Below are 12,426 nucleotides of genomic sequence, written 5' to 3' on the forward strand. Positions count from 1 at the left end.
TGAAACTGGATGCCTGTGGCTAGGGGAGGGGTATATGTGGAGGAGGACCAGAGGCATCTTGGGAGATGTAAGCTTTAACTGGTGACTGGATCACTTGAACCGCATTATCCCCATGGTATACCTGTGGACACTACGTAGAAAAAGTGATCAATTGTAAGTTTGCCATAACTCTCATTTTATTACTACTGTGACCAATCCATGCTCTACTGGGCTAAAGACTCTCCTGCCTATGACCATTGTAGATGCTGAACTCCCAGCACGTTTGCATATTTTAGCCGGCTGCACGTTGCTTCCCGGTGAATGAGGATTCTGTCGGGCCGGTGATCTCTCATCTGCTGAATAGTGCGCTCACTGCCGTTACTATCATCTGACAGTTGGTAACATTTTTATTGATCCACATGGCTTATTCTAGTCATCAAAAGCTGTGCATGTAGAACTGATACAAAATCATATATATATTTTATACGAATTCATATGTTTTAATAGGATCCTATTAACAGGTGATTTATAATAACTATTTTTATTATCTGGTTTAGTTGCACTTTTAAGTGAACATGTACTATAACATGACATGTATGCCCTCACAATCTGTTGAACAATTAAATATATTGACTTGATTGTAATATTTTATTACTTCAGAAACTCTGTTTAGATGTGTTAGATGTATAAGTGAACAAGTGCATATGGCTTTCTAGCATGTAGTTTAAACAGATTAAAGAAACTGGTGTTTTTAAATATTTTAATTCTCTTTAAAGTAAAACAGAATCCACTGCAAACCTTAAGCTCTTCACAGGCCCAGCCACAGGGAAACACAGATGCCAGACAATTACCAGGGAGCACCTTTCTTTACTACAGAGCCCATCTTTCCACCAGGGCTCCATACCGATGACATGCCGGCATCATGCAGTTCTCCGCCTGGCTCTCCACAACTGGTAACTACTATTGAGCATTGATTGAAAATCTAAAATATTTGTAAATACATTTTTCTTTATATTCCTTCTTCATTAAATACATTCTGATAGCCCAAATTAATTACTTTTGTTAACTAAAGCTTGTTATGTGCACTTGAAAAATCCTCACTTGGGAGTCATAAGTTTTGTAGCTTTTGGTGTTGAAATATTAATTTACTCTTAAGGTGCCCACACACATACCGACTTTTCATCCAATTTGGCCGATTTCGAAGAATCGTGACGACAGATCATGTAAAAAATGGCCAAATCGTAAGTTTCTACTCTTGATCACGATGCCGATGCTCATCCCCGCTCGTCGTACCTCGCATCTTCAGATCTGCCATGCTGTAGGGCAGATTAGCCAATCTGGGATACAATGCATTGGCTGCAAAATAGATCTTTAGTTAGATTGGACATTTTTAACTCCAAATCGTGACCACGACTGCCTGGGGAGAGTTCAGGGGAAATCGTGTACATCGGCTGATTGGGAGCAAGTCGGTATGTGTGTGGGCACCATTACAAGCCACTTTGTAAGGATTTGGGCAGAGCAAATATCAGGAACTACATTGTTTGTTATTGTAGCACTACATATATAAATAATAGATAATTATAATTGGAAAATTGGATTTGGGACACGATAGGAGCCTATCCACCATTATATGTGGACTTTGTTAAATGACATTCCACATACGGTTTATTCTTCATCTAATATAACACTGTGCGTTCTGTTTATAGACACCAATCTTTTCAAGAGTTGCCCTGACCTATACATTTTCTGCCTTGTAAATATCATTGTTTATGCAATAAGCAGCAAAGGGACACTGAAATTACCATTTCCTGAAGCCACAAAATAGAAGGACTAATATTCATCCGTCACATAACAGATGTTCACACTCTGCTCACTTGCGTCACATTTCTGATGCGGCTAAATTTTTACCCATGTTTAATAAAAAAAAATGAGGGCCTGATTCAGAGCCGGACGCTATTTGCGCTCGCTCGTCAGAAAAAGGGGCCGGCTATTTAAATTGAGCGCTCGCTCTTTGCGGTCTGTTGATGCCTCTATGTCTGAACGAGCGAACGAAACATGCGCTCGCTATTTTGTAAAGATGCTCCCTGGCCACTCGCATCCTACGTCATCTCCGCTATTTATTAGATTAATCGAGTACATCGAAAGGCGTCTGAACTGCTCGCAGTGCTTGTGGTTGGATTTTCCTCCCGCAATCATGCGAACAGTTCAGGCTAAGAGACAACCAAGTGACGTGGTCGATGACGCTACTTTGTTACTTATGCACACCCTTAAAACGCCCGTTTTGACTGTTTGGCACGCCTGCGTTCGGATCTCCACTCCCCGTTTTCAAGCACCTTCCCCTGTTACCACCCACAAACGCCTCATCCTGTCACTCAAATTAGCAGGCACTCGCAATTTTGCGAACACACGTTTTCCGACCGCACTGACTGGTTGGCGCATGCGCATTACGACCCATACGCATGCGCAGATGTGCGAACATCGCTCGGAGCGAACGAGCGGCCGCTTACGAGCGGCTCTGAATCAGGCCCAGAGTACAATAGAGTTTCCATCTGACCATTTATTTCCACCATGTGGGACACAACCTAGTTTTTTTCATTTTATTTTGTAAAACTAAAATAATTGCAGTTCATGAATAATGCTGATTATGGGGTGTACACTCACTAATATGTTTTTTATATATAAATTTATTTAGTGGTAAGTTGTCAGGTTGGAATTGTCATTATCTACATTATCTATATAAATTTTCTTGGTTGTGAACATTTGTTTGCATCATATATCTTGTTTGTAGGTACAGATGTGTCCACATACATCTTAGTGTTAACTCTAGGTCCGGCGCCAGGCAGGGCACCGAATCTTGAGAAAGGGCACATCTGTGCGCGCCCGAAAAGGGGGCATGACCAAGGAAAAGGGGGGGTGTATTTAAGAGGCATCCCCTTTTCACCACTCTTGGGGGCGTGCCAGGCACTTGCGGACATGCCAGGCTGCCCCCAAGCACCGCTGTTTGTGTAAATTAATGCCAGGCGTATGCAACCTGCATTCATTCACCGGCGGTTGCCGCTACACCGCAACCTTTCTAGTCGCGCCATGCTGTGGCTCTGTAGCTCTAAGCGTCTTTTGTGTGCCTTCTTACCTTCAAATGCTTCTTATTTTGAAAATGATGTGAATAGGACGCACAAGCAGCTTCTGCTGATTCAAATTATATGCAGCATGCCTATATTCTGTGTGCAGCAGCGGGTCTAACTGCATGCAAAATTCTACGTTACAGTGTCACAGCCACTGACACTGAGGTAACAGAAGCTCCTGAGGTCCTAGTATGGATCTTACAGGATTTTAGATGTGAGTACAGGATTTTAGATGTGAGTGCAAGGAATCTGTATGTTTTACTGCCGGACGCAAGTCCGGCGGTTGGAATCCCGACAGCGGCTGCCCGACATGGATGAAAATCCCGATCATCCCTAAAGTAAGCATAGACTAACCTAATTCCCTCCCCTAACTCTCCCTTAGGGGTGCCTAACCCTAACCTTCCCCCCCAGTGCCTAACCCCCGCCTTCCCCGCAGCCTAAACCTAAGTCCCCCGGGGGGGCCTAACGCTAACCCTCACCCTAACCTCCCGGGGGGTGCGTAACCCTAAGTCCCCCCCGGGAGCCCTAAACCTAACACTCCCCAATTCCGCAGCTGTCCGCGCCCGGCATCCCTTCGATCGGGATGCCGGGCGCTGGTCTCCCGGCGTCGGTAAAATTACAGGCGTCTAGATTTAGACACCTGTCATTTAACCCTCCCCGGGATTAAGCAGTCGGGAAGCCGGCTGTCGGGATTAGGTCCGCTGGCTTCCCGACTGCATACCGACTATAGGCATGATTAAGATTTGGGAATAGAGTAAGAAAGAGCAAGTAACTGCATCTTTGTAAAACCATGTTGCACTGCAGGTGGGGCAGATATAAAATGTGCAGAGAGATTTAGATTTGGGAGGGGTGCATCCAAACTGAAGTCCAAGTGCAGTGTAAGAATAAAGCTGGCTAGCATTTCTGGGCTACATGCAAAATCAGCCAGTATTTCTTCTTCCTCCACTAGGGGGCACAGGGATGACAATTTGTATAGCCTGCAGAGGAGAGACTGGGCACCAAACGGTTCAGGGGCTATCCATTTGCCAACTTTCTGCACGATGTGACCGGGACGTACAGAAAGTCTGCTAGTGGATAGCTGCCAAGGACCAGCAATGCACGCTGGGTCCTTGCCGACCCCGACTATCTATCGAACATGCTTGTCAACCTGACGACGGTCGTCAGGTTTGGCATGTTAATAGATAGGGAGGTTGGGCCCGCACCTCAGCGACATGAAAGTCTGAAAGCTGGGACGTTCAGACTTTCATGTCGTTAAATGGATAGGCCCCTTTAATGAAATTTAGCCACAAGCCCAGGCTCCTCTCCTCTGTACCCTGCCCCCAGCCAGAGGCCATCAGTTTTGATTTTGGTGCCAATACAGAAGCTGGGCCTCATTTTCAAGGGGGATATGTTAGATGTCCCCTGGTATTTAATTTATTTACTTTTATTTTATACAGTGTTACTAATTTAGAGTGGGCAGTGTAGGGCATCCTATAGGATGCCGCTCCAGCGCCGGTGGCCGCAGCACTGGTGACTGGTCAGTGACTTTGGCCGCGGTCTCCTCAACTCCTGGAGCTGCAAGCTGCAACTGGTGTTCACCATGAAGAAGGTAGTGCGACTCCCTGCATGCAAAGAGTTGCTTGGCAGAATTTAAATCTGCTTTTTTTACCATCAGTTGTCACATCGAGTTCTAGGGTTCCTGTCATTCGTCCACAAGATAATGCCAGAGGTCAGTCATTTCAACAGAAGCCAGGGTTCAGCCCCTAGAATTCTAAGCCTAGAGGTAAGCAACCCTGGTTGCTAAGCCAGCGGACAAGCCTGCATCATGATGGGGCATGCCTCCTCCTGAGGTACCTCGCAGTGGGAGGCCGGCTTCTTCGTTTTCTGGCAGTATGGAAGCAGACCACAACAGACGCTTGGCTCAGAGGCATCATATCTCAAGGCTGCGCTCTCATCTTCCGTAGAAGCGTCTATCTTCCAGGTTTTTCCCACCGGCCTTCCTACACAGCCAGAAGAGCCGGAAGCTCACAAGGCATCTTTTTACTCTCTTGGCGTTCTGTCCCCCCCCGACCCAGTCAGGGTTAGGCTTTACGCCAATCTTTTTCTGGGACAGAAGCCGGATGGCTTCCGAGATATTACTCCCACACCAGAAGCTCTCCTGGTGGATGCACTAGCGGTTCCTTGGACCTGGTCTGGTTAATGTCTTCCCTCCGATCTTGATTCCTCAGGTCCTCTGCAGATTCAAGCTGGAGGGAGGCACTCTGATCCTGGAGCCTCCGGATTGGGCTTGACGAGTGTGGTATGCAGATCTCCTGGGCCTCTCCATAGACTCCCCTCTGCGTCTTCCACTGCGGCCGGATCTTCTTTCTCAGGGCCCCTGCTTCCATCGGGATCTGGCCCGTCTAGCTTTGACGGGGTGGCTCTTGAGACATCCGTCCTAAAAGACAAAACATTCCTCAGGAGGGTTGTTCGGATCATATTGCAGGCTAGGAAGCGTTCTTTGGCACTTCTCACTGGGTGTTGCGTACCTATATTTCTTGATGTTCAACCAGGGGTTTTACCCCCGATCTTCTGCCTTTTCCGGGTCCTTTCCTTTCTGCAGTCGGGCCTGGATTTGGGCCTCCGGCTCTCATTCTTGAAGGTCCTGGTCTCTGCCTTGTCGGTCCTTTTTCAAAGGCAGATGGCTCTGTTTCTGGAAGTGCAATCCTTTTTCCAGGGGGTTCATGTTCAACCACCATTCGTTTCTCCTGTGGCTCACTGGAATCTTTCTTAGTTCTCCAAGCTCTCCAGTGCAGATCTATTTGAACCGTTTCAATCGATGGACTTGTGTTGGCTCACGTGGAACACTGTGTTTCTACTAGGCATCACGTCAGCCCGCAGGGTGTCGGATTTGAGCGCCCTCTCGTGTTGTTCCCCATTTCTTGTGTTCCATTCCGACAGGGCTGTACTGAGGAATCACTTGGGCTACCTCCCCAAGGGGGATCCCGCTTCCATTTTTTTTCAGGAAATAGTAGTTCCTGCATTCCAGACTATAAATTAATCTCAGCTGGAGTCTTTGTTGGCTGTGATGAGGGATCCTCGGCTTTATGTCAAGAGGACCAGAGAGATTTAAAAGTCGGGCTCTTTGTTTTATATGATGTCCATAAGCGGTGGCCGGCAACTAAGCAGACCTTGGCCTGCTGGCTTCACTTAACCATTTGCCAGGTTTACTCCTTCGCAAGCCTTCCTACCCCTGCCGCGATGACTGCCCATTCCACCCTGTCAGTGAGGACTTGTGGGCAAACTGCTGTGGGGATTCTGCGGAACAGCTCTGTAAGGCTGCCACATGGTCATCTGCTCATACCTTTGTCAGGTTTTATGCTTTTGATACTTTTGTGTCCTCGGACTCTGCCTTCGGGCATTCTGTGCTCACTGTAGCTCAGGAGCGTCCCTGCCCATAGGGGACAGGTTTAGGATGTCCCATTGTCATCCCTGTGCACCCTAGTGGAGGAAGAAGAAAAGGAGACTTATGTCTTACCTGTTAAGTCTCTTTCTTCAACTCCACAGGGAGTACAGGGCGCCCACCCTGACCTACCTGTCTGCCGGGGGGTGTTTTCTTGATGACCGGTCCGGCTGTACTTTCCATGGCATGGATGGTTCTGTATGTATGCCGGCCTTCCTTTTCCCCTGCCTCGCTCCTGCCGTGGGCTTGCAAACTAATCTGATGGCCTCTGGCTGGGGGCAGGGTATAGAGGAGAGGAGCCTGGGCTTGTAGGTAAATTTAATTAGCCATGTGGTGCTCAGTCTCTCCTCTCCAGGCTATTACCCATTGTCATCTCTGTGCTTCCTATGGAGTTGAAGAATGAGACTTAACAGGTAAGACATAAATCTCCTTTTGCCCCACATGCAAATTTTTTTATATTTTTGTACCCCTTCCATTGCAACATGGTTTTCCGTGTACATAATTACTTCCTCTAACTTACTTTATACCCAAGTCTGAATCAGGCCCTGTTTCTCTATTTATCTGGTATGGAGCTTCTTTAGTATATGCATGGTTCTAATACTCACTGGGGCTCATGTTATCTGTTGCCTTCTATGTGATTTGCTTGTTTAACCATTGTCTCATTCATTATATTGTCCTGCTTTTATCATCATACTTTGTGGTCTGCTGTTTATATTGTAATCATAATGATAATGTTATCATAATGTCCTCTATTCTGTTAAGCAGTATTCTCCTTCACAATAATAAAAATTTGAAATCCTGACCTTTATATTGATTTAAACTTGAGATAAACCGTTTATATATAAATTCACCTGTTCGTCTTAGAGGCCCAGTCATCCCAATTGCCTTGACATGGACACACATCATTTTTTTTAAGTGCCCAGATACTGCCCAATTGCTTCTTGGATGCTAATCATTTTTCTTCTTCAGGGTCCATAGGGTTCTCAAGGGATACCATGGGAGAAATGTGGCTGGAGTGTTCCCGGCACCAAACAGTTAAGCTTTCAGCTCCCTGGATGTCTCTGGTCCTCCTCCACATACACCTTGCCCCTGGCCACAGGCCGTTTTGTAAACAAGCCCTAAGGCAGGAGAAGGAAAGAGGAGAAAGAAGAACAATGTATACCAGAAATACGCTCACACAAGATGAGGGAATCAGTGACAGAGTTTGGTGCGGCAGGATTCAGACACCACCTTCTTACAACAGCGGGGACTGCTCAGGCAGAGCAAGCACCACTAGGCATCCTAAAGGACGCCTCTGTTGCTGCTCCACCTACCCCTGCCGGCGCCGCAACACCAGTAACCGGACTGGTTATTTTGGCGGGCACCAGTGGAGCTGGTCTAACGGCAATGCTGGGATCCGGGACTGCAGCCAACAGCACGGGGACGCAGGTGAGGTGGTTCCCCGCTTGCGGGGACTCACACGGCAGTCCGTACGCCCTGCGGTTGGAGACCTTCTGGGGGGCGCTGTAGTGGGGTGACTACTCAATCCGCTCCCCCACTAGACCACCGGGGCAAGTCAGTCTAGCGTCAGGGACAGTAGCGGCAGCCATGTAAAGGCCATCGCACCCGGGGGTTGTTACAGCATAGGGGAGGTAGGTTCTCCCCGGCAGCCGCTCCCCCAGCCCGATCCAGCTGAGGTTTTCCCGAGTCTGGGTTGCTCCTCCTTCCCTCCTCCGTAGATGAGACTCACAGCAACCTATAGTTATGCTGAAGCTGCTGGTTTGGGTCTAGTTTCCCTGTATACCTCTCCCCAGAGGCCAGGTTATACAGTGCTCAAAATCCTACCAAGGCTTGTGTTTTTGAGTAGTTGATTCCGGGCCCATTGCAAGTATAATTGTATATGCAATCTATGTGACGTTCTGCTAGCTCTTCTGTGTTGTTACTGCCTTTACTTCTCTGTACTGTCAGGATAACTATCACTACTATTTCCCCTCAACCCTTTGCTACAGGTGTGTGGGGAATAGATATAGATATATAGATCGAGATATATATATATATATATATATATATATATGGAGAAAGAACTGGCACTCGGAAACAGCAACAAGAAAAAACGATGTATATTCTCAAGAGAATATATTGAGAATATACATCGTTTTTTCTTGTTGCTGTCTCCGAGTGCCAGTTCTTTCTCCTTCTGAATACCGCTTTTGTTACTGGATGCACAGGAGCAAGTTGCCCTTTTATTCTTTTGAGTGCCGGCAGATTGTGTCTTTTTTATATATATATATATATATATATATATATATATATATATATATATATATATATATATAGAGAGAGAGAGATATGCAGATATATCTATATATATCTATATATATATATATATATATATATATATTTGTGTTTTCAAATTGTACTTCACATTTATTATTTGTGAAGGCAGTCACATTTGCACTTAGTTTCTTATGTCTAAGAAGAAGGAAACTGAGGCCCCGGTGCTGGCTTCATATTTGGTGGGCTTGTCCTCTCTGGACTTTATACAAGATGGTTTGTGTGCAGTTTGTTATAAAGAACCACCTCACCAGTCCAGTGTACCAGCCCCTGTACAGGAGCCATCTTGGGTGTTTTCCTTGTCTCAGGTTATGATGCAGCTAGTGGACCATTTGGCTACTCCCATGCTGCCTCCTTTAATGGGATAGCCACAGCAGTTCCAGCCTGCTATATTTGTGTACCCCCTGTACATCCTTCCTGGATGGATGTTTATGCCCACTCGAGTCAGAGTACGGCTCAGTCAGCTGTTGCATTTCAACAAATGTTGCAAGTGAACAGACTGGTAGCCACTAAAGCACCTACCTCAGCGGACAATTTAATTTTATCAGTCTGCTCAGCATGTAGATTCAGACGCATCATCGGAGGAATCAGATGATGCCCCAGGTTCTTCTCCAGGGTCTATCTTAGGAGGGGAGGACTATCCTTTTACAGTGAATGTCTGTTCTTTGGTGAGGTCAGTCAAATCAATCCTAAATATACATGATGATGAGCCAGCTCCTAAACCTAGGGTTCCAGTGTTTAAACACCAGAAGGTGGTAAAAGCTGAATTTCTGAGCAGCTCACTGAACTTATGGAAGAAACATGGAGTAACCCGGTTAAACAGTTCCATGTTATAAAAAGATTAGCATCTTTGTATCCTTTTCCACCTACTGAATGTACCAAGTGGAAAGTCCCTCCTACTGTGGATGCTCATGTGACACCTTTAGTCAGGAGTGCTACGTTGCCTATACCGTCAGCATCTCCCTTAAAGCTGTTACTCGACCAGCTATGGCTACGGCTTGGGTATCCAAGACTGTTGAAGAATGGACGGGGTCATTGGAGGATACTCTACCAAATGCTACCAGAGAACAGCTGTGTTATATCTCCCAAATACAGGAAGCAGCCTCCTATTTGGGAGAAGCTGCAATAGATGCTGGGCTCCTGGCTTCTAAAGCATTGGCAGCTTTGGTTGTTGCTCATAGGTCCCTTTGGCTAAGGTCCTGGAAAGCAGATACGGGATCCAAGAAGGCTCTGGAATCCTTACCTTTTTATGAAAACATACTTTTTGGAGAAGAATTGGATAAGATACAGGTAGTGGCTACTCTGGTCTGCCATCAACAGCTACATCAAAGTCTAGGCAATCATCTTTTTGGTCCTTTAGCCCTCAGGGAAGAGCAAAAGGACAGTCTTCCTCCAGACCATCTAGTTCTCGCAGGACCACCAAGCAGCAAGCTAAGAGGTCCCGGCCGGTCAGACTTTAAGCCTGACAACAAACACTCTGCCTAATTGGCCGGGCCTCCTCATGGGGGATCCCAGGGTGGGAGGCTGACTTCTTCAGTTTGCGGACCACTGGCATCAAACAACAACAGTCGCCTGAGTCCAAGAAATGGTCTCTCAGGGGTATGCCCTCACCAGAGGCATCCTCCCCAGAATTGTTTTTGCAGAACTCCCCCATCAGGTTCAATCAAGGCCTTTGCCCTCCAGGAGACCATTTGCTCCCTGCTAAAGACAGGGGTGATAATACCGGTTCCTGTATGCCAACAAGGATACTGCCCTCACTTGCTGGCTTGCACTGATAGCCAGCCCAGATACTGCCTCCAATTGCTGACTATACAAAATTGCCCACAGTAACAAACACATGAGAGAGCGGAGTCCGCAGAAGACCACAATGTGTACAGGCAACTGTTCCTGCCAGACAGTGCGCCCTTGGTTTTATTCAGGAGGAGGGATCTCTGCCCTCCAGCCTGACGCTGCCCATCGACTTTTGACCTGTGATGAGGCCGAAAGTCGCCCTGCACAGACGTCAAAGCGTAATTTTTCATCCCCCTCCATCCGGCGTCCATACACACTGTGCAGTGTTCATAGCTGACTTTCCTTCTGGCAAGAAGGACATATTGGACGGGACAGTGCTGGGTAGGGTTGCTATACTTAAATAAAATAAATAAATAACCACGCCGTCTCAAAAAAGTGGAAAATGGGAAAAAACTACGTGGGGTCCCCCTGCCAGCACATTACCCAGCCCCAAACTTTTCAGCCCAGGGGTGGAATTTCTCGGAAAGAGCTTCACCCTCCCAAGCAACAACCACGCCTGATGGTGGTGGGTGTAGGGTTAATGGCATGAAAATTAATTAATAATAGTTAATATTGTTTTTTACAGGTGACCTAAAAGTAAAGAAAATAATAAAATAAATACAGAATACAGACACCAGATGTTTTTTTTGATTATATATCTTCTATCTTCACCTGATTATTGACGGCCTGTAAGCTTTTTTGCATGGCTTCGGCATCTTCTTTCTTCAGGAAGTCTTCTCTGCTCCTCCTCTTCCGTCGGACTGCCTGCCTCTGCCTCGCGTGGCGATAATGTGATGTGCTGTATGTGGCTCACCACTGTCACTTTGAATTTTCCATTTACGGTTCGTGGCTCAGCGGTGCTGTTTTTGAAATGGGCCACATATGCCACTATTGTGTCCGTACTAGGGCAATTGTGAAAGCTCACCACCGACACCCTATGGCTGCTGCAATAATGGCTGACTGGGACTGGATCTTTAAGGATCCAGGTCCCCTGCAATGCCTTTCAGAAACCAGGACACTAGGGCATCCCAAACACAATGTTCGGGACTCCTGGGATGCAATGCCTGGTGAGTGCCGGGCGTAAGGGATTCTTGCGGGGCAGAAAACAGCCTGGGGAGAACACTGTATAATTTATGTTTTTGAATTTATATTAAGAAGTGGGTGGATAGTAGGTTATTAAGGAATAACATTGGTTGTGTTGGTATATGGGGTGGAGGTTATTTGGGTATATATTGAAGTTGGATGTAGGTTGTTTGGGATGCCGTGGTTGGGGTATAGTATACAGAGTAGGGGACACTAGTGCTTGGATTTTAATTTCTTATTTTATGCTAAGAATCTCTGCTATATGGTCATTGTAATTCTCGTTTATTGTGCCATGATACTGGTATTTGTCAGCTTGATTTGGTATTGGCCTCATAAGTATTCTTTGATTCCTTTTGGGTGAGGAGCTTGTTGGTCCTTTAGTACTTTTTTTTGTTTGTTTTATTTATGTAATATCTATGTAGTTTGTGTAATCCTGAGTAATTTACTGCATTCCCTCATGTTACAGTCACCCAGCTATAATCTCTGTTAAGGGAAGCAATCGGGAAGCCGACTGCCTAAATACCGGCAGCCGGCTTCCCCCGGCAAGGTTGAAATGCCGGGCGTCTAGATGTAGACACCTGCATTTCCCTGACGCCGGGAGACCGGTGCCCGGCATCATGATCGTAGTGATGCCGGGCGCCGCGAGCGGAGAGCCGCGGGGGGGAGGGTTAGGTTTAGGGCTCCCGGGGGGGACTTAGGGTTAGGCACCCCCTTGGGAGGGTTAGGGTTAGGCTAGGG

At 46.7% G+C, this 12,426-nt stretch overlaps 1 protein-coding gene across 1 annotated transcript in view; it reads left to right on the forward strand.

Annotated features, from left to right (window-relative positions):
- Positions 1-794: 794 nt before the first annotated feature.
- LOC148504798 (uncharacterized) overlaps positions 795-12,426 on the forward strand; it is a 77,607-nt gene continuing 65,975 nt past the window's right edge. Inside the window, exon 1 of the mRNA XM_088448225.1 lies at positions 795-932. Coding sequence (XP_088304351.1) covers positions 816-932 — 117 coding nt within the window. The 5' untranslated portion in view covers positions 795-815. The remainder of the gene's footprint in view (positions 933-12,426) is intronic.

This window comes from Taudactylus pleione, unplaced genomic scaffold (assembly GCF_031769625.1).
Source record: "Taudactylus pleione unplaced genomic scaffold, aTauple2 ptg000454l, whole genome shotgun sequence".
NCBI lineage: Eukaryota > Metazoa > Chordata > Amphibia > Anura > Myobatrachidae > Taudactylus > Taudactylus pleione.